This window comes from Dermochelys coriacea, chromosome 4, assembly GCF_009764565.3.
Source record: "Dermochelys coriacea isolate rDerCor1 chromosome 4, rDerCor1.pri.v4, whole genome shotgun sequence".
Classification (NCBI taxonomy): Eukaryota; Metazoa; Chordata; order Testudines; family Dermochelyidae; genus Dermochelys; species Dermochelys coriacea.
This window is the reverse complement of record NC_050071.1, coordinates 154,613-181,726: the sequence shown is the minus strand read 5'-3', so window position 1 is coordinate 181,726 and position 27,114 is coordinate 154,613. Positions and strand designations below refer to the sequence as shown.

Sequence of the window (27,114 nt, the reverse complement as noted above, 5' to 3'; positions counted from 1 at the left end):
ATACTGATCAAATTTGCAGATGACACAAAACTGCGGGGGTTGCCAACAATTTGGAGAATTGAGCTAAAATTCAAAAGGATCTAGATAAATTGGAGAACTGGGCTATAGATAACAAAATAAGATTCAGCAAAGACAAATGTAAGGTGCTACAATTAGGAAAGAAAGACCAAAGGCATAACTACAGAACGGGGGATAACTGGCTTGGCACCAGCACAGCTGTGAAGGATCTGGGAGTTTCTAACCATCAGAGGAGTGAAGTTCTGGAACAGCCTTCTAAAGGGGAGCAGTGGGGGCAAAAGACATATCTGGCTTCAAGATTAAGTTCAATAAGTTTATGGAGGTGATGATATGATGGGATAGCCTAATTTTGGCAATTAATTGATCTTTGACTATTCATGGTAGATATGCCTAATGGCCTGTGATGGGATGTTAGATGGGGTGGGATCTGAGTTACTACAGAGAATTCTTTCCTGGGTGTCTGGCTGGTGAGTCACCCACATGCTCAGGGTTTAGCTGATTACCATATTTGAGGTCAGGAAGGAATTTTCCCCCAGGGGAGATTGGCAGAGGTCCTGGGGGTTTTTCGCCTTCCTCTGCAGCGTGGGGCACGGGTCACTTGCTGGAGGATTCTCTGCACCTTGAAGTCTTTAAACCACGAGTTGAGGACTTCAATAGCTCAGACATAGGTCAGGGGTGTGTTACAGGAATGAGTGGGTGAGATTCTGTGGCCTGCGTTGTGCAGGAGGTCAGACTAGATGATCATAATTGTCCTTTCTGACCTTAAAGTCTATGAGTCTATGAGTTGCGGTGGGTCACAGCCTCAACATGGGTCAGCAATGCAATGCTGTTGCAAAAAAAGCAAATGCAATTTCAGGTTGCATTAATAAAGGCATAGTATGTGAATCATGGGAGATGATAGCAACACTCTATTTGGTGCTGGTAGAACCTTAGCTGGAGTAGTATGTACAGTTTTGGTCACCAGTGTATAGAAAGGATGTAGAGAAACTGGAAAGGATCCAGAGGCGAGTGACAAAGATGATCAAAGGGATGGAACACAAGCCATATGAGCAAAGCCTGAAGGAACCGGGTATGTTTAGTTTGGAAAAGAGGAGCTTTAGGGGGTACATGATAATGATCTTCAAATACTTGAAAGACTGCCCAAAAAGAGATGGAGAAACATTGCTCTCTTGCAACAGAGGGCAGGACAAGAATGGGACAGGACAGACAGGACAACTACAGCAGAGCAGAATTAGATTAAATCTCATGAAAAGTTTCCTAACTGTAAGAACAGCAGGACAATTGAACAGACTGCCTGGGAGGTTGTGGAATCTTCTTCACCGGAGGCTTCCAAGAGGAGGCTGGGTAGCCACCTGTCCTGGATAGTTAGACAAAACAAACCCTACATCTTCGTAGGGGGTTCAACTAGATGACATATGTGGTCCCTTTTAAGCCTACGTTCTGTGATTCCATAATTTTAAATCATATGATTTTCAGCCAATTTCCTGATTTGGGGGACCTGATTCATGATTTTTGAACACTTGGTTTGGCAGAGCTGGAAAGTCTGGTTACCATGCTACAGGAATATACGTCAAAAGAATAGTGTGACCAGCAAGGAGACACTCCACAGCCATACTCAGGGTTCTTCTCATTTTATGGCTTCTCTGTTAGTTACCACCCACCTATAAAGCTTTCAAAGAACAGACCTGAGCAGAGAACTCCAGCATCTTCACCATGCCCACAGTTATGCTGACCCCATCCTCTGGAGGAACAGTCCCGAAGATAGGATTCGCTTCCAGAGCAACCCACATCATCCAGCCAGATCTGCCCTGATCCTTGCCCATAATAAGCTGAGTCATGTGCTTTGATAGCACGTCCACATCCCAGTTCTTTGCAAACAACATTGGCGTCTGATATGTCCCAGGAATCATCACAGACTGTTCCCCAGGCTCCACTGTAATGAATCTCCACTCTCCCAGAGCATTGATCTGCGCCATTCACCAGTCTGATCTGTTTGCTTCCTGCAGGGAAAAAAAATCCAACTTTTTATAGCATATTCCTATGTTCTTCTGACTAATTTGAATGAATTCAAGTCAGCGGGGCCCAATGTTGCTCACCCCTGTCCGCTAAAAGAATCAGCTGAAGAAATCTCGGCCCACTGGCAATAATATTGGCCAATTCATGGATGACAGGAGAGGTCCCAGAAGACTGGGGAATGGTTAAGTGCCCATCTTTAAAAAGGGGGAAAAGAAGGAGCCAGGGAACTATAGACAGGTGAGCCTGAGCTTGATACCTTCAAAACTACTTGATTAATGTATAAAACATTAAATTTGTGAATAACTGGAGGATGAAGGGGTGATCACTAGCACCCAGAATAGATTTACTATGAACAAATCAGCTTAATTTCCTTCTTTGACAGGGTAACTCATTTGGGCATAGGGGGAATATAGTGGACATAATATATCTGGACTTCGGCACGGTTTTTGACATAGTCGCACATGACATTCTGAGAAGTACGCTGGAGAAATGCGGGCTTGGCAGAACTACTATTAAGTTGATACATAACTTGTTAAACCACTGCAAACGAAGGGTAACTTTTAATGGAATGATGTCAGATTGGAGGAGGTCTCAAGTAAGCCTCCACAGGGATCTGTTCTGAGTATGATGTCATTTAACACCTTTATGGATGTAGGACTAGAGAGCATACTAATCAAATTTGCAGATGATACAAAGCTAGAGGGGTTTGCCAACATTTTGAGGTTTGAGCAATAATTCAAAAGGATCTTGGTAAATTGTAGACTTGAGCTAAAGACAACAACACAAAATTCAACAAATAGAAATGTAGGGTGCTAAAGTTAGGGAACAAAATTCAAAAGCATAAATACAGAAAGGGGGAAAATCGGTTTGGCAGCAGCACTGCTGAGAAGGATCTGGGAGTTGTGATGGATTGCAACCTCAACATAATCAACAATGCAATGCTGTTGGGAAAAAAGGAAATGCAATTTTAGGTTGCTGTGATGAAGCAGAGAAACTGCCAAACTGCGGACAGCTGTTAGAGAGCCCTTGGGCCCAGCTAGACCCACTGTGCTATACCTGCAGTCAATGCAAGGCCTGGAAGCAGCATGGGGAGAAGAAAGCCTGGCTTAGTTTGGGCTAACTGGTGAAGAAGCAGGAGCTAGCTGTCTCCCTACCTGAAGGGAAAAAGCACTAGCTGGCCAGCCTGGGCAGCCATCTGGGGAGTAAGCACTGTCTCCCAAACAAAGGTAGACTGTGAAGGAGGGGAGCCTCCAGCACCTCAGGTAACTGAGTGAGCAGACCACAGAGACACTGTGTGGTTCACTCTTACCAAATTGCTTCTGTCTGGGACCTAAGAGGGAGTCCTATATAAAACAAGCCGCCCAGCAAAATGGACTACAGGGTCCATGCCTCAAACTGAACGGAGTGGTAGGAAGTAGCCCAGGGCAGTGGATTCTGACTCCCAGCTGGGTTGGCCCCCACCTTCCTCCCTCCATTCAGAGATTCAGCAGCAGTTGGTCCAGCAGCTGGCCAGGATACTACGGCCACACATTCCAGTGGAGCCCCCACTGTGACTGCCATCCCATCAGGCTTACCAAGATGGGGCCCAATGATGATCCCGAGGCCTTTCTTGAAACCTTTAAGCCGATGATCACAGTAGCCCCCTGCCCTGAGACCAGTGGTCTGTGGTGCCTGGCCCACAAGTAATAGAAGTAGCACAGGTGGCGTATTGTGCATTAGACCTTGGTGAGTCCAAAATTATATTTATATCAAGGCAGCAATTTTCAATGCCTTGGACATCTCAGAAGAGATGTTCTGGCTACGCTTCCCTGGGGAGCAGTACCCACCAGGAGCAAGACCCTGCCCAGTCACCATGGCTGGGGCGCTGGGTGAAGCTTCCATTTAGAGAGCCAGTAGCTTCCCAGACCATCTCTTCTGCCTGTGGCCCCGCCCATACTCCATCCCTGCTCTGCCCCAAGCCCCACGGCCTGCTCCCGTCCCAGTCTCCCTCCTCTCTTCCCTCCCCCTCCCTGCTCCCCCCTCCTGCTCACCATATGCGTGTCCCTTCCAGCCAAACCCCTGAACCCAGGCAAATGATATTTGAAAATAACCCTCCACTTTTCTGCAATTTCCTTCTAAAGAAAATGGAGCATGTTTTGCACTGTGTGCCAGAGGGTGTGTGTGAAGACTGGACATGCAGAAGGTACCTAATTAAAAGCAGTAAACTTGGGAATAAAAAATGGCAGTCATAGGTTTTTTGATATACCCTGACATGCATGCAGCCTACAAAAAGGCCTTATCAAGTGCCTCGACCCCTCTCCTTGATCCTGGGGAACATATAAAGGCAAGCAACAGTTAGAGCTGATTGAGAAAACTCTGCCCTTTCTTCACAAAGAAACAAGGTGTCAGGCCTCATCCTCAGCTGGCATTTGCACCCTGACAAGAAGAAAATGGCTGAAATCAGACTGCAAAAGCTGCCACCTCATTTTCACTTCTTCACACAACCAAGCTGGAGCCTTCCTGTGTCTATTGTTTTAACAGCAGTAAGCACCTCGGCAATGAATAAGAACTGCCAAAGGGACATGAATCCTGGCAGTAAAATAAAGACTGACTGCTACTTTAACAACAACACCCGCTCAGCTCACAGAACTAAGGAGGCAAAAAGTCCCACTGAGGCAGTGTGGTGGTGCCAGCTCTATGCACCAGACCAGCAGACCCTATATCCCCGGGCTGAAGAAACCAAATCCCCAGCCCCATTCTCATGAGAAACTGGCCAACAGTCAAATCCCATTCACTGAAAAGAGTTGAGTTTTACCCTACCAATGCCTTCTTTCCTCTCCTCCCCACCACCACATCCCTCCTCCCTCGACCTCCCTTTCTTCTCTCCATACCTCTCTCCCCTGAGCTGAGTGCTCCCCCACCCCACCCAGTGCAGAAGTTAAACAAGAAACCTAATTGCCCCGGTCCACTGCTTACCTTTGGGCATGCTCTGAGGGGCTCTGGCCCAGGGCAAGGGGGCTGGGGATCCATTCCTCCTGGCCATTTATTGCTCAGCCTCAGCTGCCCAGTCCTGCTTAGCTGGCCCTGAGGACTGGACAGCATAGGGTGCCTGGTGCCACAAGTGATCCAGCCCTCCCTGGAGCACACTGACTGACAGCACACAGAGCATAAGGCTGGCTGGCCTACCTGCGTCTTTGCCTAGCCCTCCCGCCTCCTACTTTGAAAAGTGACAATGGGGGCAGGCCCGGTGGGGTCCTGCTTCTGCCCCTTTCTGTGGAGTTGTATGGAAAGAATCATGGTCCCATTCAGTCCCACACTGAAATTCTCCAGTGATCCAGGAGGAGGGCCTACTGCATGAATAAAGCATAAAGGTTTTGGAATTGTAAAAAGCACTTTGCAAAATTGTAGCACTTTTAAGCACTTTCCATCTGATAACCGCAAAGCACCTAACCGAAACCAATGAAATTACACAAACTCCTGTGAGGCAGGCAAGTATTATTATTATCCCTGGTTTTGGATGGAGAAACTGAGGCAGAGGCTAATTAAGTCCCCTATCCGCTGCCTTTTTACATTAGTGGAAAGACTCTCCTTGAGATCAAGCCTTAAATGATGGGTCCAGTGCCACACTGGAAGTCTGGGATGGGGGCGGGGGAGGGCATTAATAAAATCCCAGATCTTCACACTTCTACCTCTGCTTTCAACACCAAGCCAAAGCTGATGCTGGAGCAACTCAGGTAGGGCAAGCGAGGGAGGAGGAAGGCAGGTGGAAATGGAGAGCAGTGAGGGCGGTTGCAGGGGGAGCACAGAGGCAGGGGTGAAAGTAACTTAAATTTCTTACAGGTACTGTCCTATCACAACCCCCCTGGAGGGGGCTCAGGGCAGGGGTGTGGGGAGCTGCCTGGCTGCCAGATCCCCCGGGCTGGCTGGGGCAGAGGGGACCATGATGTCTGGCCGACCCTGGGGGCGCTATGGCTCTGCTGCCCAGGGGCTGTGGGTGCTGGCTCAAGCCCACCACCCCAGCGGCCATCCACTGCTGGGGCTGGCGGCCAAAGGGGGGGGGGGGTTGGTTTGGGCTCCTGTGGGGAATGGCAGAGGGGGAGGGGTGGGCCGGCCATGCCCAGCACCAGGACAGGAATTTTACTGGTCAGCCGGCAGCGTCCAGAGCCCTGCCCCCAGCCAGCCACTCTCTTACTGGTGCACCGCACCGGGGCGCACCGACCTACTTTCACCTTTGCACAGAGGAGAGGACGAGGAGAGCAGTGGATGGGGGGACAAGTTGGGGGTGGGAAGGAAATCCACCTAGCGAGTGGGAGGGAGCCGAGGGCTGGCTGAGTGAATGGGGAGAAGGGGACTGCAATGAGTGAGTGGCAGGGGGCCGAACATGAACAGGAAGAGGAGAGGAAGAAGAACCCGGGGAGCAGATGGACAGGGAGGGGGGTGAGGAGGAAACCCATGTAGCAAGTGGCGGGGAGGAGAGCCTGGGTGGGGAGATGGGAGAAGAATTGTAGCAAGCGTTTGCAGGGCAAGGGGAGGACAGGAGGTGCAAACGGCAGCTGGGTGCATGAGTGGGGGGGGACCCACTGACCAGGCACTAGCAAGGGGAGGGAGGGAGACTGAGCAGAGAGGGGACTGTGGTGACCATGCAGAGCAGCTGGATGGGAGAAACCCCCATCACCACTCCAGGCACTAGCAAGAGGAGGAGGGGGAGGGAGGCTGAGCAGGGAGAGCAGGACTAGGGTGGGGGAGAGGGCAAGGGGAGGAGGACCCCAGTGAGCAGCAGCTGGGCTGGGGCAATGAGGCAGGAGAGGAGGAAACCCCACACAGAGCAATCGGGGGGAAGCTGAGCAAAGATAGGGGGACTCCCTGGCTGTGGCTGGGGATGCCAGGAGGAAACCCATTTAGCTGACCCAAGGAGCAGGATGGGATCGGGGCCAGCAGCTGGGAAAGCATACCTGACTTGAAATTTGAGCTTGCTTGTCCATTCAGGGGCAGCTGAGGAGACTATCTGCTACTCAGCCTTCCCAGCCACCCTGAGAACCTGCATGAACCATAAACAAACATCTGAAGTGTGGAAGGCAGGGAGGGGAAGAAGCGGGGCCATCAGGGTCCCAGCATTTGGCTGCACATCTGCGACACCTGTGTGGGAAGGCAATGCCTTTGCTTGCCTTTGATATGGGCCCCCCTTGCGGTCACCCAGAAGTTACAGGATACATGCTGGAGGTGGCTCAAACCCAAAACAAGGATGGGAACTCAGGTAGCCAAGCTGCTCCTACTTGAGCAGTTCACCCAGATACTGCCCACTTAGAGAAAAGAGAGGGTGTTATGGCACCTAGAGATCATCTAGAGATCATAGCAGACATCATTCGGCTCACTGAAAATTACCTGGCTGCCAAAACCCCTATAAATGATCCTGCAACATTGGTCTGGGGGGACTTAAAGCCACACACAACCACAGGAGGGAGCAGCCCAGGGAAACCAGGATCTTGAGGCACTCAAATCTGGGGGTTTTGCAGGATCCTGAACTCAGGGGATTCCTAGGGGATGGGACCCCTCAAATACATGGATGTGGAGCCAGTCACCACAGCCAAGACCAAGACCGGTATTTCACTTATGACTGTCCCGGGCACTGGTTCCGAGATTGCCCCTCCATGGCGTGCAGTTTTGGGAAGATCTGGACACTAGGGGGACAAGCTTGACTGGGCAGACCTGCAAAGTTGGCCAGCCCTGTACAAGTGAATAGATAGAAATTGTGGAGCTTGTTGACTAAGGGTGTGGCCAGACCCTTGTCCAAACCTTGGTGATTCCTAATTCTGGACCAAATTGTGGCTTCATCCTGCTACAATGTGTCGATGGGGATGTGAACCTTATCCACACATTTAAGTGACTCCAACAGTAGAGGAACACAGAGTCCCTGTTGGTTGGCACTGCACCTGTGGTAAATGAGGAGGCAGGTAGCACCCTTTTATGGACACCCAGCCAGTTAGCTATAAAAATCCTTCTTAGTATTTGTACTCTTCTTGCCTTATCTGTAAAGGGTGAAGAAGTCTCACTGAAATGCTTAGGTAAGAGGAAGTGAGTTGGCACCTCACCAAAAGAGCCAACGGGAAGACTAGCAACTTTCAAATTGGAAAAAAATCTGCCCCTCTGTCGGCTGGTCTTTTGTCTTTTGTCTGAAAGAACCAAGCTAGCAGGTTTGCTGTAAGAAGCTCGGGACCAGGTATGGAAATTTCCCAGCATCCATACCTAGAATAATTTATGTGGAACTACATAGATGTAAGTAGGGCAGGAAATGTTTAGATAGACGCAAACAAGTTTATATCTTTATTTTGGCTTGTGAATTCCTCTGTGCTGAACACAGGTACTTCTGTTCTTTTGTAATGGTTAAGCTGAACCCCAAGGGAGCAATTCCTGGTGTTTAATCTTCCAGTTGCTTTTTAACATCAAGCAGCAGCCCTGATTTTCCAGATGTGTTTCTTTCTTTCTTCTTTCTCTTTCTTTCTTTCTTTCTTTCTTTAAATACAAATAATCTTTTTAAGAATATGATTTCATTCCTGTGTCTTAGAAAGAAGAGGGGGTCTGTGCACAGGTTATTCTTTTAGCTACTAAGAGGAACAAAGGATTCTAGGGTCAGCTGGTGACAACAGCTGGTTTCTTTGCTCTCTTCTTTTCTCTGCTCTTCTCCGGAGGGGGGGTGAAAGAGCTTGGGGGTACCCCAGGAAGGAATTCCCAAGTGAACCTTCCTGGGCTCTCAAAAGGGTTTTGCATTTAGGTGGCGGCAGCAATACTCCAAGGCCAGGAATCTGTAAACTTGGGAGTTTAATATAAGCCTGGAGTGGCAAAGTATTTTAAGGATTTTGTGGGACCCCCTCCTTCTGTGCTCAAAGTGCCAGAGAGGGGAATCAGTCTTGACAGCACCAATATTTGCCTACCCTGCTATTGTTGGCTGAGGCTGGAACTGTTTTGGGGAGTTGCTAAAGGAGCTTGCAAGACCCTCTACAGACTGCGGGATCTCCCTGCCTCCAACCACACGTCCTGCTGAGACCCCAACCCTTGCAGTTGAGTGGGCATTCCATGTATCTGGGCCAACCCAGCAAAACAGGGCCCTGTCACAGCATCAGGAGGATGCCCCTCCATTACCTAAGTCTGATATTCTGACCCAGTTCTCCAACTTTGTAGAGGAACAATGGGCAGACAACATGCTGAGCTAAGCATACACTCAAGTGGCAGTGGTAAATGGGGAGACCATCAAGCCCCATGAAGCAGGACTGTATACACACTTTGAAATTCAGGGCAAACACTTATACTACATTGAAAAGGACCAGCAGACTGGGGAAGTTTGGAATCAGCTTCTGGTACCCAACTCTACTGGAGGGAGGTGATGCAACTCACCCATGCCATACCCTTCGCAGGACACCTAGGGTGGGAGAAGATGTTAGCCCAGATTCTAGCCTGGAGTCTACTAAGATGTTCCAGATTTCTGTGCCTCATGCCTGTAGTGTCAGCCTACAGCTCCTTAGCCCACAGAGAGCCTCTCCATCCTGCTAGTAGGTATGCCATTCGGCTGGATTGGAATGGACAGAGTCAACTCCCTGGAGAACAGTGCATCAGGCTACTAGTTCATTTTAGTTACAGTAGACTATGCAACTAGGTACCCTGAAGCAGTACCATTACATTCTATGAATGCCAAAATGGAGGCCACTGCACTCATGAAAATCTTTGCTTGGGTTGGGATGCCATGGGAGATCTCAACAGATCAGGGAATGAACTTTATGCCCCAGATGATCAAGCAACTGTGCTGACTGCTGAAAATCAAGGTTCTCAAGACATCTATTCACCACCCCCAAACAGATGTCCTGGTGGAAAGATTCAACAGAACACTAAAGAGGATGCCCTGGAAGTTTGTCCTTACAGATGGATATGTGACACTGAGATCAGTTACTCCCTCCTCCCCTGTTCTCCAGGCAAGAAGTCCCCCAGTCCTCCACTGTCTTCTCAGCATTTGAGCTGTTATATGGGAGGCAACCCCACTGGATTGTAAAACTCATTCGAGAAATGTGGAAAGAACAGCTATCTCAAGCCAATAACATAGTACAAAACATCCTGGACCTATTGGAGAAGCTCAATGCCCAGGGCTCATTTGACAGGGAGAACCACCTACACACCCAGAGCACACAGGAAACAGGGCTCACCTCTGCAAATTGCAACCCAATAATTGGGTTCTTCTGTTATTACCCACTGCCATTACCCAAATTAAAACTCCTAGCCTGCTTGCAAGGGACCTATAAAGTGGTGTGAAGAGTAGGGCTAGTAAACTACAAAATCTGAGAACTGAAAAAAGTGAAAGGTACACCAAATCTACCATATAAATCTTTAAATACCTTGTAAAGCCCAATAGCTTACCAATATTAGAATCAGGCCCTCAGGTTGGCAAGACCTCAGAGCCAGCAATGGTCAAGACTGGAAAAAATCTCACCCAGACCAGAGACCCCAGACTCAACAGGTGATCAATGTCTTTCCTTTTGTATTTTCTACTCAACCTAGACAGACCCATAACCCATAACATTCAGATGAAACTGGGGCTTAAAGTCAGAGAAAATCCTCAACCCCTTCCCCAAGAGTTGAGGGGAACCATGAAGCGAGAACCCCAATCAATGCTAGAACTAGGAGTAATTGGGGAATCATTCAGAGATTGGAAACGCCCTGTAGTATTGGTCCCCAAGCCTGATTGGACCACCTGGTTTAGAAATGACTTCCAAAAGGTTAACACAGTCTCAAAATTTGATGTGTAATTGATGCCTTGCATTGACAAACTATTTGACAGGCTAGGGGAAACAGAATACATCATCACCTGGATCTGAAGAAGAAATGTTGGCACACCCCTATCACAGCAGAATCCAGGGAAAAGACAGCTTTCTCCACTTCCTTTGATCCAGCCTTCCCCGCCCCGCCCCCAATCAGGGGTTGACATACACAGGGCCCTCAGCGGGGAGGAGTGTAGAGGGAGGACCTGGGTTCCCCTACCCCCCGAGCCTTAAAGACGTAAGTTGCTCAACCAATCAGGGGGAAGAGAGCCAGGCACTCCAACAACTAGGCACGTGGCCCTCCAAGCCACCTGTTACAATTCCATTAACAGAGGCACCACATGCAAATCACAGGGGGTGACCGTGATGCTCTAGTTGGTGCTGGTAGGGCCTCAGTCAGAGCACTGTGTACAGTTATGGTCACCAGTGTATAGAAAGGATGTAGAGAAACTGGAAAGGAGCCAGAGGTGAGTGACAAACATGATCAAAGGGATGAAATAGCCATATGAGCAAAGGCTGAAGAAACTGGGTATGTTTAGTTTGGAAAAGAGGAGATTAAGGGGACACATGACAATGATCTTCAAATACTTGAAAGGCTGCCATAAAAAAGATGAAGAAACATCATTCTTTCTTCCCATAGAGGCAGGACAAGAGGCAGTGGGTTCAAACTGCAGCACAGCAAATTTAGATTAAATCTCAAGAAAAACTTCCTAACTGTAAGAGCAGCAGGACAATGGAACAGAGGCCTCAGGAGGTTGTGGAAGCTCCTTCACTGGAGGTTTTCAAAAGAAGGCTGGATAGCATCTGTCTTGAATTTTTTAGAAACAAATCCTTCATCCTGGCACGGGTTAGACTAGATGACCATTTCAGTTCCTTCTTATGCTATGATTCTATGATTTTAAATCACATTGTTTTTAACCAATTTCCTGATATTTTTGGGCCTGTCTCAAGATTTTTGAAAACTTGATATGGCAGTGCGGGAAAGTCTGTTTACCATTCCACAAGAATATATGAATATTAAAGGCTGTTTTCCCTACCAGCTGAGAGGGAGTTACCCCAGGTCAGCTAGAGGCACCTGATCCCAATTAAGGGCCTTTTAAAACCCCTCTGCTGAGTAGAGGAAAGGGGAAGAGAGAAACAAGTTGCTGCCAGGCTAGTGGCAGTAGGGAAATAAGTTTCTCCAGGGTGAGGGGCTGTGTTCCTACCCATAGGGGAAACAGCCAAACCTGAGTGCCTGCTAGGTAAGGACTGAGAGCCCAGGGAAAACCAACAGGGCAACACCCTGCACCAGCGAGGAGGTAGCAAAAGGTATCTTACTGGGGTTTTAGTTTATGAGACTGTTTCTTTTTTGTTTGGTGAAGGATCATCCCTTAGGCTGACTGTCAGGGCTATCCTGAAAGTATGGCCAAGGGAACACAGAAGGGGAAAGGCAAACCCTGCACAGAAAGGAGCTGATTAACCCAGGCTCACCATCGCCAGAGGGGAAAGCACTAAGGTCTGGTGAGACAAAGGAGGTGACTTGCCACAATATGTCAAAAGAATTGGGTGACAGTAAGTAGATTTTCCACTGTTCTTTTCATTTTATGGCTTCTCTGTTAGTTAACATCAACCTTTTACATTAACCCCCTATCAATTAGATTCAATAAAACTTTCAAAGAACAGACCTGAGCAGAGAACTCCAGCATCTTCACCATGCCCACAGTTATGCCGACCCCATCCACCAGAGGAACAGTCATGAAGACAGGATTCGCTTCCAGAGCAACCCACATCATCCAGCCAGATCTGCCCTGATCCTTCCCCATAATGAGCTGAGCCAGTTGCATTGAGGGCGTGTCCACATCCCAACTCTTGGCAAACGACATTGGCATCTGATGTGTCCCAGGAATCATCACAGACTGTCCCCCAGGTGCCATTGTAATAAATCTCCACTCTCCCACCACATCGATCTATTCCATTCACCAGTTTGATCTGTTTGCTTCCTGTAGGGATACATTGCACATATTAATATCACATTCCTTTGATCTTCTTACTAGTTTGCATGAATTCATGTCAGGAGGGCCTGATTTTATTCACCCCAGTGTGCTAAAGGAATTAGCTGAAGAAATCTTGGTGCCACTGGCAATAATATTTGCAAATTCATGGATGACAGTAGAGGTCTGGGAAGACTGGCTAGGAACTAACATAGTGCCTATCTTTAAAAAGGGGGAAAAGGAGAACAGAGAACTATAGGCAGGCATCCTGACTACATACCTGGGAAACTAATAGAGTAATGTATAAAGCAAGCAATTTGTGATTACCTGGAGGATGAAGGTATGATCACTAGCATCCTGCATGGATTTATTAAGAACAAATCATGCCAAACCAGTTTGATATTATTTGAAGGGCTTGTCTGCACTTCATGCTGGATCGACGGGTAGCTATCAATCCAGTGGGGGTCAATTTATTGCATCTAGTATAGACGCGATAAATCTACCACCAAGCGCTCTCCCGTCAACTCCGGTACTCCACCAGAATGAGAGGTGCAGGTGGAGTTGACGGGGGAGGGTCAGCTGTCGACTTAACGCAGTGAAGACACCGGCACCGTGGTAAGTAGATCTAAGTAGGTCAGCTTCAGCTATGCTATTCACGTAGCTGAAGTTGCGTAACTTAAATCGATCCCCTTTGGTAGCGTAGACAAGCCTTTAGACACGGTAATTGGTTTTGAGGATGAGGGAATGCAATGGCCATAATATACCTGGACTTTAGCAAGGCTTTTGACACAGTTCTACATGACATTCTGATAAGTAAGCTGGAGAAATGCAGGCTTGGCAGAACTACCACTAGGTGTATATGTAATTGGTTAAACAACCACAAACAAAGATTGACTATTAATGGAATGATGTCAGATTGGAGGGAGGTGTCAAGTGAGGTTCCACAGGGATCTGTTCTGGGTCTGGTGTTACTTAGCATCTTTATTAATGACCTGGATGGAGGAATATAGAGCATACTGATCAAATTTGCAGATAGCACAAAGCTAGGGGGGTTGCCAACACTTTGGTGGATTGAGCTAAAATTCAAAGATATCCTGATAAATTGGAGAATTGGGCTACAGATTAAAAAAAGGGAATTCAACAAAGACAAATGTAATGTTCTATATTTAGGGGAGAAAAAACAAAGGTATAAATGTAGAATGGGAGGTAACTGGCTTTGCAGCAGCACTGCTGAGAAGGATCTGGGAGTTGTGGTGGATCGCACCCTCAACATGAATCAACACTGTGATGTTGTTGGGAAAAAGGCAAATGCAATTGTAAGTTGCTTGTTGAAAAAGAGAAACTGCCAGCCTGCACAGCAAATGTTAAAGAGAGCCTTTGGGCTCAGCTAGCCCCATCATGCTATATCTTCAGTGTAAGCCAGGCATGGGGGCAGGGGTGAAGAGAGGCTGGCTCAGTTTGGTGCTGACTGGTGAGGAGTCAGAAGCTCATTGTCTCCCTACTTGAAGGGAAGGAGCAGTAATCGGCCAGCCAGGGTAGCTGACTCAGAATAAGCACTGTCTCCACAACCAAGGGAGATTGTGAAGGAGCCTCCAGCACCTGAAGTAACTTTCTGAGTAGAAACCAGAGACATTGTGGGGTTTGCCCTGCCTGAAGGAGCTGGAGATCGCAGCAAGGCACTGCCCTAGTCCAAGAGGGAACCCTGCAGGAAACAAGCCATTCAGCAAACTGCACTAGAGGGGCCATTCCTCAAGCTGAACAGACCAGTAGGAAGTAGCCCATGGAAGAGGATTTTGACGTCCTGCTGGGAGGGATCCTCTCCCTGTTCAGGGGCTGACTTACTGAGGGATCTGGGTTTGGACCCAATGGAGAGGAAGGGCCCAGATCTCAATACCCCTCTAGGCCATAAACACTGAGACTACTCAATGAATCAAAGGGCTGAGAGCCAGGCACTCTAACCACTAGGCTGTTCAGCCCTCCAAGCTGCCTGCTACTGTTGCATTAACAGAGGCATAGCATGCAAATCACAGGAGGTGACAGTATTGCTCCACTTGGAGCTGGTTGGGCCTAAGCTGGGAAACTACTGTGTCCTATTATGGTCACCAGCATATAGAAAGGTTGTAGAGAATCTGTAAAGGATCCAGAGGAGAGCGACAAAGATGAGCAAAGAAAGAGAATGTAACCCATATGACAAAAACTGAAGGAACTGGGTATGTTTAGTTTGGAATAGAGGAGAGTCCATGGGGAAGTGATAGCAGCCTTAAAATACTTGTAAGGCTGCTGTTAGTACATAGACCTGTTTGTTTGCCTGAGATAGAATTTTGAGTTTGATTTTTTAATACTCTTATATCCTTACTAATATGTGTGAACAAAGACCAAAGACACTGTGTGTTATATTTCTCACAACCAAATGGAGCTTTTAGCACAATGAGAAAACGATAAGAAATAGAGTTAAAGTGTTACTGGGTATGCTGGGAGTATGTATGAGCATATACTGGAAGGCTGCCTGGCTCCTCTCTCAAGCCAAGATCAAGCAACCAGTTAGGAGGAGCAAGAGGGGGTGGGGAGAGACATAAGAAACATTAAAAGCCAAAGAAAGCTTAGCGTTGGCCAGTACACAACCTCACTCCCTACCCCTCCAATGGGATACAAAAGAGGTGGGACCAAGCCCCCAGACTCAAGACCCTCCAAAATGGAACTTGACCATAAATTGTAAGGGGTGGAATCAACACTATGCATTACACGTATAATTATGCCTGCTAAGGAAGGGGGAACTGGAACACTGGGACAAAGGCTCTGAAGTGTCAGAGCTATGGATATGCTTGCTTGAAACTAACCCCAATAAATATCACATTGCCTGCACTGTGGACTTCTGGTCTTCTGCTTTCTGTCAATATGACATGAATAGATCATTCTCTCTTGCCACAGAGAGTATGGCAAGAAGCATGGGTTCAAACTATAGCAGAGCAGATTTAGATTAAATCTCAGGAAAAACTTCCTAAGTTTAACAACAGTAGGACAATGGAACAGACTGCGAGGGAAGTTATGGAAGCTCCTTCCCTGGATGTTTTCAGAAGGAGGCTACATAGCCATCTCTCTTGGATGGTTTAACCACAACAATCTTTCATCTTGGCAGGAGTCAGACTCAGTGACCTTATTCATCCCTTTTAACACTATGGCACTATGATTTAAGGATTGTATGATTTTAAATCTCTTTATTTTTAACCAATTTCCTGATATTTTAGTCGTAACTCATGATTTTTGAACGCTTGGGTTAGGCAGAGCTGGAAATTCCAAAGGACTGGTTACCATTCCAAAGGACTATATCTCAAAAGAATTGTGTGACAGGCAAGGAGATTCTCCACTTTCATACTCAGTTTTTTCTCATTTTATGGCTTCTCTGTTAGTTAACACTGACCTCTTATATTAATGCCCTATTAATTAGATTCAATAAAGCTTTCAAAGAACAGACCTGAGCAGAGAACTCCAGCATCTTCACTGTGCCCACAGTTGTGCTGACCCCATCCTCTGGAGGAACAGTCCCGAAGATAGGATTCGCTTCCAGAGCAACTCACATCATCTAGCCAGATCCACCCTGATCCTTGCCCATAATAAGCTGAGGCAAGGGCATCAATGGCAGGTCCACATCCCAATTCTTTGCAAACAACATTCGAGTCTGATTTGTCCCAGGAATCATCACAGACTGTTCCCCAGGCTCCACTGTAATGAATCTCCACTCTCCCAGAGCAACGATCTGCCCCATTCACCAGTCTGATCTGTTTGCTTCCTGCAGGGAAAAATCCCAGCTTTTAATATCATATTCCTGTGATCTTCTGACTAATCTGAATGAATTCAAGTCAGTGGTGCCTGATGCTATTCAGCCAAGGGTACTGAAGGAATTAGCTGAAGCTATAATAAATATAAAAAGAAAAGGAGTACTTGTGGCACCTTAGAGACTAACAAATTTATTAGAGCATAAGCTTTCGTGAGCTACAGCTCACTTCATCGGATGCATTTGGTGGAAAAAACAGAGGAGAGATTTATATCATGATATAAATCTCTCCTCTGTTTTTTCCACCAAATGCATCCGATGAAGTGAGCTGTAGCTCACGAAAGCTTATGCTCTAATAAATTTGTTAGTCTCTAAGGTGCCACAAGTACTCCTTTTCTTTTTGCGAATACAGACTAACACGGCTGCTACTCTGAAACAATAAATATAAATATAAATATAAATCACTGGCTATAATATTTGCAACTCATGGATGACAGGAGTAGTCCTGGAAGACTGAAGAAGGGCTAATGTAGTGCCCGCCTTTAAAAAGGAGAAGCCAGGGAAATACACACTAGTCAGACTGACCTCAATACCTGGGAGCTACTAGAACAATGTATAAAACATGCAGTTTGTGAATACCTGGAGGATGAAGGGGTGATCACCCACTATGGATTTACTAAGAACATACCATGCCAAGCCAGCTTGCTTTTCTTCTTTAACAGGGTGAGTGGTTTGGTGGATAGGGGGAATGCAATGGACATAATACATCTGGACTTTGGCAAGGCTTTTGACACAGGCCCACATGACATTCTGATAAGTAAGCAGGAGAAATGCGGGCTTGGCCAAACTACCATTGAGTGGATACATAATTGGCTAAACAACAGCAAATAAAGATTGATTATTAATGGAATAATGTCATATTGGACTGAGGTCTCACATGAGGGATGTTCCACAGGGATCTGTTCTGGGTGCAGTGTTATTTAACAACTTTATTAATGACCTGGATGTAGGAATAGAGAGCAGACTAATTAAATTGCAGATGACACAAAGCTAGTGGTGGTTGTAAACACTTTGGAGGATAGAGCTAACATTCAAAGGAATTTTGATAAATTAGAGAACTAAGCTATAGACAACAAAAAGAAATTCAGCAAAGACAAATGTAAGGTACTATACTTAGGGGAGAAAACCCAAATGCACAAATACAGAATGGGGGATAACTGGCTTGGCAGCAGCACTGCTCAGAAGGATCTGGGAGTTGTGGTGGATCACATCCCCAACATGAATCAGCAATGTGATACTGTTGCAAAAAAACCAAACAAACCCACAAATGTAATTTTAGGTTGCATTAACAGAGGCATAGCACTCAAGTCACGGGAGGTGATAATACCACTCTACTCAGTATTGGTTAGGCCTCAGCTGGAGAACTGTGTCTAATTTTGGTCACCAACATATAGAAAGGATGTAGATTTCAGAGTAGCAGCCGTGTTAGTCTGTATTCGCAAAAAGAAAAGGAGTACTTGTGGCACCTTAGGGACTAACAAATTTTTTTGAGCATAAGCTTTCGTGAGCTACAGCTCACTTCATCGATGCATCTGTTCTTAAAGGATGTAGAGAAACTGGAAAGGGTCCATAGGAGAGCAACAAAGATGATCAAAGGGATGGAAGGCAAACAGGGCCGTCCCTACCCACATGCAAAGTATGCAGCTGCGTAGGGCACCAGGAAATTTGGGGCATCACATTTCCTGGTGCCCTGCACAGCTGCATTGCTGCTCTAGCCCCTGCCTTGCCTCTTCCCGCCCCTGCTCCGCCCCAGCCCTGCCCCACTCCACCCCTTCCCCAAAGCCCCCACCCTGCTCTGCTCCTGCCCTGCCTCTTCCCCATAGCCCCCACCCCTGCTCTTCCCCAGCCCCACCCCCACTCCACCCCTTCCCCAAAGCCACTGCCCTGTTCTGCCCCCTCCCCGCCCCTTCCCGCCTCTGCTTCAGTGGCGGGAAGTGCAGCAACCTGGCCCCAGCCCGCTCTGCGCCACTGGTGAGTGCTGGGGGTGGTGGTTCCCCCTGCACCACAAGCCAGTCCTGCCCCTCCCGTGGAGGCCTGCCCTCCCCCTTCCCCCCACACACACACCCACGAGGGGGCTGCGTAGGGCCACAGAATAGCTAGGGACGGCCCTGAAGGCAACTCATATGAGCCAAAACTGAAGGAACTGGGTATGTTTAGTTTGGAAAAGGAGAGATGAAGGGGCAACGTGACACTGTTTTCAGATACTTGAAAGGCTGCCACAAAAATGATGGAGAAACTTTGTTCTTTCTTGCCCCAGAGGGCAGGACAAAAGACAGTGTGTTCAAACTACAGTGCAGGAGATTTTGATTAAATCTCAGGAAAAAATTCCTAACTGTAAGAGCAGTAGGACAATGGAACAGAGGCCTAGGGAGGTTGTGGAAGCTCCTTCACTGGAGGTTTTCAAAAGGAAGCTGGATAGGATAGCCATCTGTCTTGTATGATTTAGACACAAAAAATCCTGCATTTTGGCAGGGGCTAGACTAGATCCCTTCTAACACTATGATTCTATTATTTTAAATCACATTATTTTCAACCAATTACTTGATTTTTGGGACCGATTCATGATTTTTGAATACTTGGGTTTGGCACAGCTGGAAAGTCTGGTTACCATACTACAGGAATATATATCAAAAGAATTGTGTGACCAGGAAGGAGACTCTCCACTCTCATACTCAGGTTCTTCTTATTTTATCGCTTCTCTGTTAGTTATCGCCCACCCATTATATTAACTCCGTGTTAGTTATATTCAAATAAACTTTCAAAGAACAGACCTGAGCAGAAAATTCCAGCATCTTTACCGTGCTCACAATTATGCTGACCCCATCCTTTGGAGGAACAGTCTCGAAGATAGGATTCATTTCGGGAGCAACTCACTTCATCCAGCCAGATCTGCCCTGATCCTTTTCCATAATGAGCCGAGCCAGGTACATTGATGGCGTGTCCACATCCTAATTCTTTGCAAATGACATTGGCAGCTGAAAGGGCCCAGGAATTATTACAGACTGTCCCCCAGGAGCCACTGTAATGAATCTCCACTCTCCCAGAGCAACGATCTGCCCCATTCACCAGTCTGATCTGTTTGCTTCCTGTAGGAAAATATTCCAGCTTTTAATATTATATTCCTATGTAGAAGATGAATACCTGCTTTAAGTGAGAATCTCAAGACAGCTATAACCATTTAGTCCTGAATGGTATCTTCACAGTTCCACTTTAATAAGATGCAATAGAGCATTCATAGAACATACCTGAGCAGAGAACTCCTGCATCGTTGCTGTGTCCACAGTTATTCTTACCCCATCTACTAGAAGAACATTCCCAGATATAGGATTCAGTTCCAGAGCACTTCACTTTGTCCAGCCAGATCTGCCCTGATCCTTCCCCATAATAAGCAGAGACAGTTACATTGATGATGTGTCCACACCCCAGTTGTTTGCAAACAACATTCGAAGCCAGTAGATCCCAGTAATGATCACAGACTGTGCCCCAGGTGCCATCATTATAAACCTCCACTCTCCCAGCACAATGATCTGCTCCATTCACCAGTCTGATCTGTTTGCTTCCTATATGGAAAAATCCCAGCTGTTAGTATAGCATATTGCTAGTGAAGATTTCAGAATGAAAACATCTGAACAAATGACACCAATATTCTAAAGCAAAACTAATTCTATATAAAGACCAGGAAAAAAATATAATGATGAAAAATCCTTTTTTATTATAGTCAAGAAAATATTAAGTGGAGTCTAAGGTAATAATAATAATTCTGACGTTGGATCTCATGACCTTTAGAACCTGAACTGGGTTTGAGGCCTTTTATTCTTCATTAGAACATTTATATGTATATTGTTCTTTTGTTGCCTTTGTTTTTTTATTGTGGGTTTTGGTATTTAATACATATGAATTTAAAACGACAGCACATCAAATGAATAAATAAAATGGGAGGAAATGGAGAACAGGGAGATTCTCCTGATGCTAGACCAGTGGTCTTATCAATCATCTCTTGACAGAGCAAATACTTGGAGACAGAGCAGAGAAACAGTTACATCTGGATATGATCAAACAAGCAAGTTTTTTTAATTGAAAAATCAGGATTCTCTAACTGACTAGAATTTTTTTGAAAAGTTCTGTCAGAAAGATAACTGAAGAAAGTAAATAAACATGGTGTAAGGGGAAATAGCCCTTCACCATGCGTCTTTGTTTCCAACCTTTTGACCATTTTTTGATCTATTACAAAGCTATGTCTCAGCAAGGTAAGAAAGGTAAGAGAACTGAGTTGGGAGACCTGGTCTTAATTCCCTTTTCTGTTATAAACTTTATGTGTGACCTTGGACACAGTCCCTTATATGCTTTTGCCTCAGTTTCTTACCTCACAGGAGTGTTGCAATGATAAATTCTTTAAAAATTTGGAGGGATTATATGGGGATGGGGGCCATAAAAATACCTTAGTTAATTTTTAAAAAGTGCACACTTTACAACTCTACAATTTTCCTCATATACCGTGAGTTTTCCGATCTTTCTGTGGATGTACAGAGAAAATACTGGCACCCAAGGATGTTTACTGGGATGGATGAGACTTCCACTGAAAACATCCTTCCCCTGGGCTTTACCTATTAATGCTAGGGCCTCTGTCTGAGTGTTCCCTTTTCTCACGTACCTTAGACTGTTTGGAACTGATTAAATGTGTGTGTGGAATGAGTGGGGAGATGTATTCAAAATGAAATGTGTGGAGTAGAGATGGGTGAATGTAGAATGGGTAGGTATAGAGTGCGGAGATGGCATGTGTGTGGAATGAATAGGGTTAGGAAGTGGAATAAGTTTTGTCTGGGGAATATGCGCATTACCAGCATGTGGGGGAAAGATGTGTTGCAGTGAAAGTTGGTGCAGGATGAATGCCGATCAAGTTGCATGGAATACATTTATGGAGAAAGTGTAAATAGGACAAATGGGCAGTGTGTTTGTAAACTAATATATGTTTATGGAAGTTAATGAATATTTATACAAATACATGCACATTAGAACATGGTGGGTTTTGTCTGTAAATGTGGGCAGGTATGGAAGTGTTTAATAGTGAGATGCTTGAGAAGTCTATGCTGGAGCCAAGGTTCCTTAAGATATTTAAAACAACACATTCAGATATCACAGAATCATAGAATATCAGGGTTGGAAGGGACCTCAGGAGGTCATCTAGACCAACCCCCTGCTCAAAGCAGGACCAATCCCCAACTAAATCATATGGTCAGATATTAACAAGTTGGAGGTGCAGAGGGTAGCAAGCTGATGAGGTTTGCTGTTAACATTAAGGACAAAATTCTGCCAGTGCTGCATGGTATTGTATAAGGTAGAGAAGAAGTATTTGTTGAGTGGAGGGTGTCAAGTATGATATATCTGTGATTGATGCCCTGCTGTACTGCTCTAAAGGCAGGTAATGGGAGGCAATATTTGCAGCTCATACAGTTTGTTCAAAAACTAGGTTTTCCTAGTGCTAGGCAGTACCCTGAGGCACTCATTGGACCCTCTGATTAACTCTGGAGATCTGTAGTGGATAGCTATAGCATGAATATAATATGGGCAGGAACTGTGCAGGCTTCTACACAGTACACCACCCAATACACCACCACTGCCAATACACCTGATTTCAGATTGGGAAATGTGCTCAGAAATGCCAGACAGTAATATGTGTGTGATGAGCAGGAAGATTTTCCTCTACTGTCACTTAATACACAATTCTTAAATTAATCCCCAGCTAATCAGCTTCAATAGAGAATGAACAGACCTGAGCAGAGAACTCCAGCATCTTCACCGTGCCCACAGTTATGCTGACCCCATCCTCTGGAGGAACAGTCCCGAAGAAAGGATTCACTTCCAGAGCAATTCACATCATCTAGCCAGATCTGCCCTGATCCTTCCCCATAATGAGCTGAGCCAGGTGCATTGATGGCTAGTCCACATCTCAATTCTTTGCAAACAACATTGGCATCTGATGTGTCCCAGGAATCATCACAGACTGTGCCCCAGGTGTCATTGTAATATATCTCCACTCTCCCAGAGCATGGATCTATTCCATTCACCAGTCTGATCTGTTTGCTTCCTACAGAAAGGAATTTCAGATGTTAATGTCATTCCTATTGAAGAAGAAGATGTTTGTAAGATTTCAGGAAACACCTGGGCAAATGAACATGACATTCTCAGCAATTTACAACAGTGAATATCTTCTGTGGAGCTATTGCGGTGGCTGGTGGGTTTCGTCTCCTACATTCCTTCATTTCAGAACTGCATAGGCCCATTCCACATTCAATCTTAGCAATGATTAGAAGCAGGGTTGTATATTTTTTTCAGAATTCATGACATTTAGTTTTTTTTCACTCTCACCAGCTGGCTATTGAGCAAAAGTCCTCTACATATGTTACACTTTTGTCCTTTTATTGACCTAAAATGGGGTCAAAGCCCATTGAACTCAATGGAAGGAATCACACTGATATCAACAGGTTCCACATAATGAATATTTTTGAGTATGTTTTTAAAATTGTGTTTAGTTGCTAGTTAAAGATTATTAAATGGTTCAAATCAATTTTGCATGAAAACAGATTTCACTTTTCATGATTCCTAATTTTTAAAAAACAATTAAAATTCTATTCTGATTCTGAAGTTCTGATTTTATTTTTTAACTAAAATTATGACAAGAAATTTTTGTCATAACAAAGTCAGTTATAAGCTTTCTCTCTATCTCTACGCTATAGATACCTGCACACTGTACTGGCATGACTAGTGTCATGCAGATTATTATCCAGAATTCTACTTCACATCATGCAAGAAAATCTCCATGCTCCAAGAACACTGATTTTCTACATTCAGCACTCTATGCAAATCAGAATGATCTTTGCTCTGTAGTCATGGGAAATTCAGTGAATAACATTAATAGCTATATGTATTACCTACAAGCACTTGTTAAACAAACAAACATTGGTAGGTTAAAAGAAAAGGAGTACTTGTGGCACCTTAGAGACTAACAAATTTATTAGAGCATAAGCTTTCGTGAGCTACAGCTCACTTCATCGGATGCATCTGATGAAGTGAGCTGTAGCTCACGAAAGCTTATGCTCTAATAAATTTGTTAGTCTCTAAGGTGCCACAAGTACTCCTTTTCTTTTTGCGAATACAGACTAACACGGCTGCTACTCTGAAACCATTGGTAGGTTACAGAGTCAAACACCTGAAAGTTGGGAAATGCCTGGTTTATGGTTGCCTGTTCCACCTTATTTTTCTCCCTTATGCATCCAGTATGTGCACCGAATGAGGCAGGGGTCTTGTGGAAATTAAAGACAGTTGTATAATGCATACATCCAAGTGGATTGCACAAGGCAGGGTCAACTTTCTCTCGCCAATACTGGTAGTTGGGGGAGCTCCCCTCCTGCCTATGTGTTGCCCCAGAGTGGGGAAGGATGGCATATTGGGAACCATGTGTTGGGCTGAAAGGAGTAGGAAAAAGGGCTGGGTGGACAGGGGGGAGTGAGCTGAGCTCTTTCCACCCCCTCCTGCTACAGCTGCTCTGCTAGGTCAAAATACAGTAGCTGCTGCTGCTGCTTTGGCAGTGGCCTGAGCCCAACCTTGGAATCTTCAAGGCTGACATTTTTCTGAAGAACCCAAGGGAAAGAAGGGAAATGGTGACTTGCAACACTCGCCAGCTCAGCTAAATCAGAACAAAATTTCACAGGACAAAGACAAGACACTTTGCTACACTGAGGGAGTTTCCCCTACTAAATATCCAAGCCTGCTGCAAACAATGAAGGTGTCAGAGCTTCTAAAAAAAAATTTGAAAAATGATTGCAAGAATGCATTATAGTGGGAAACGTGCAGCCGCCTACATCTAAGGGTTGCTACAATTTTACCGTTTTGTTAGAAACTCCCATTGCATCTAGGATATTAATGATGCTGATAAGGATGAGAATAATTATACTTTAGTTCCCGTAGAGATCCCCCATCACTTCATGCCACTGCAGGGAGTTAAAATGAATATTTAACAGATGAAGTCCTGGCCCCATTCCGTTTGTTGGCAAACCTCCCATTCATTTCAGGGGGGTGAGGATTTCACTCTAAATCTCAGGGAGTACAGAATCATGCCTAAAGCTTCATTAGAAATGAGATTTTTATCAGTCCAACACCTTGAAGCTAAATTGAGTATTCTGAGTCTCTTACATGCAGCTACAGTGCCAAGAAGATAACCCGGCTGTAGAGTAGGACAGACAGGATTTAAAAGCTTTTGAGAAATGGAATGGAGAAAAATGTCAGCCAGCCCGGGAAATAAAACAACAGAACAATAAAATATTGATCAAAGTCCTGTAAAAGGATAATTTGTTAATATCTAAAAAGAAAGAGATCTTAGAAAACTTCAGTAAAAATTGACTGTTGGGTAATGAGCATTCCTTCTAAATCTGCAGGGGAGGAATTAGAATAATTCACTGGTGAGTGTGTTACATTATGTGCCTGATCCACAGAGGATATGAGTCTGTTATAGCCTAAGCTCGAGAGCTTTAGTTCAAGCTCTAGCAACTTCTGTGTTTAGTTCTGGAGGTCTGTAATTCAATTTTCAGTGTGCTGGCCAAGAGGGAAGTTGTCATAGGTTATATTACCTGATAATATTACTATATTAATGCATTCTTTAGAAGATTTCAATTCTTCCCTCCAGATAATGAGCATTTTTACAATACTAGAAGTGGTTAATACCTAACGTCTCTGTCCAATTTACTTCTTTCCCCCATACTGCTGTTGCAATTTATATTTGTATTTCATCAGGAACATGTGATGATACTTGTTAGTCTAATTAAATATAGGTTGATGTGACAATATGGCTAAATATAAGTACATATGGTTGAAAAGGCATTTTTGTATGGAAAAACTCTCACATATGAGTTTTTAAAATATCACTAAAAGAGCAGCTAAAAGTGGAGAGATGTAATTTACTTGTATTTTTCAAAATCTTTGAATAAAATCTCAAAAAATTATTAAGGAAAATAACCACACAGTAAGAGAAAAAGTTGTGTAATAGTACAAAGTCAAGGGCTAAAAAGAATCATATAAGGGCTGCACCTCAAAAAACGTGAATACTATGATGCCTCATAGGCTAGTGCCACGCCTGATGTACTCATTATATTTTAAATTATTAATTCATAACCTCAGACTACAAATGATTTGGAGCAGAAAGAGGCCGTGAGTTGGAGAAATCTGGTGATAACACTAAGGACAAAATTCCATCCCAACTTCATTGTGCTGTTTAGCGCAGAAACAAGGAATTTTAGTAGAAACAAATGTGAGAAAGAATTCTGGGTTCAATTGGGAGATTCTTCTCCATCATACTCAGCTACCTTCTCCTTTTATTGCATCTTGTTTAGTTAATATTCATCTCTTATATTAATTCTGTTAATCAAATTCAATAGAGCATTCACAGAACAGACCTGAGCAGAGAACTCCAGCATCTTCACCATGCCCACAGTTATGCTGACCCCATCCGCTGGAGGAACAGTCCCGAAGATAGGATTCGCTTCCAGAGCAACTCACATCATCCAGCCAGATCCGCCCTGGTCCTTGCCCATAATGAGCTGAGCCAGGTGCATTGATGGCGTGTCCACATCTCAATTCTTTGCAAACAACATTGGCATCTGATGTGTCCCAGGAATCATCACAGACTGTGCCCCAGGTGTCATTGTAATAAATCTCCACTCTCCCAGCACATCGATCTACTCCATTCACCAGTCTGATCTGTTCGCTTTCTGTAGGGAGAAATTCCAGATGCTATCGAAGAACAGGACTTTAGTAAGATTTCAGAAAACACCTGAGCTACAAAGACAACCTCAGCAATTCATGACAGTAAATATCTGATCTGGAGGTATTGCAGCAGCTGGTGGGTATCATCTCCAATTTACAATGTATTTTGCAACTGCATAGGGTAGTGAAATGCACATTCAGACTTGAGGGGATTATGAGTGAAATTTTGTGTGTGTCATAGTCATGACAGAAGTCAATGGTGTTTGATTCCCCTCTCCCCACAAATTCATATTTCTTGTCATTCTGGTCTATGTGCTTGTAAGCAAGTCTACTTTGTGAATTTTTACAAATTTGGGTCTCTATATGTTCAGTATAGTAGATTGTGAGTTTTTAAGTGGTTTAAAATATTAGATAAATATAATTAGTTGGTTTCAAATTCTGTTTCTTGTAAAATAAAGAATATTAAATTTCTCATAATATTTCTTATAGCAAATAACTTAACGTATCCTGGGACTTTTCTTTTTTCAATTTAAAATTATGACTTTTCTGTTTTTTGCCTTTAGAGACAATGCGGCTAAGTTGCAGGTTTTCTCTGCATTTCCACACTGTAGCTGACAGCTCCATTTACAGTTTTAATTTCCCAGTTCAACAGTCTGAGTTTAAAACATTAGTTAGATTGCAAAATACAGTGTGGCCAACTCTGGCATGTAATATGATTTTTCCCCTGCTATAAGTAACATCA

At 44.9% G+C, this 27,114-nt stretch overlaps 1 protein-coding gene and 1 long non-coding RNA gene across 3 annotated transcripts in view; one reads left to right on the top strand and one right to left on the bottom strand.

The window, feature by feature from the left end:
• Positions 1 to 27,114, bottom strand: part of LOC119854499 (deleted in malignant brain tumors 1 protein-like) — an 89,319-nt gene that overhangs the window by 4,185 nt on the left and 58,020 nt on the right. The window contains exons 14-20 of the mRNA XM_043514025.1: positions 26,063 to 26,377; positions 22,387 to 22,701; positions 19,862 to 20,176; positions 19,388 to 19,702; positions 16,257 to 16,571; positions 12,479 to 12,793; positions 1,704 to 2,018 (exon numbers count right to left, since the gene is read on the bottom strand). Coding sequence (XP_043369960.1) covers positions 1,704 to 2,018; positions 12,479 to 12,793; positions 16,257 to 16,571; positions 19,388 to 19,702; positions 19,862 to 20,176; positions 22,387 to 22,701; positions 26,063 to 26,377 — 2,205 coding nt within the window. The remainder of the gene's footprint in view (positions 1 to 1,703; positions 2,019 to 12,478; positions 12,794 to 16,256; positions 16,572 to 19,387; positions 19,703 to 19,861; positions 20,177 to 22,386; positions 22,702 to 26,062; positions 26,378 to 27,114) is intronic.
• LOC122460080 lies at positions 11,840 to 26,169 on the top strand. Of its 2 annotated transcripts, none has more exons than XR_006281152.1 (5): positions 11,840 to 12,365; positions 12,452 to 12,720; positions 16,499 to 16,506; positions 22,357 to 23,580; positions 23,807 to 25,659. It is a non-coding gene; the product is annotated as an uncharacterized LOC122460080 (long non-coding RNA). The 2 variants fall into 2 exon arrangements; XR_006281151.1 differs by lacking the exon at positions 23,807 to 25,659 and adding an exon at positions 26,045 to 26,169 and having other exon boundaries at positions 11,852 to 12,365; positions 22,357 to 22,848.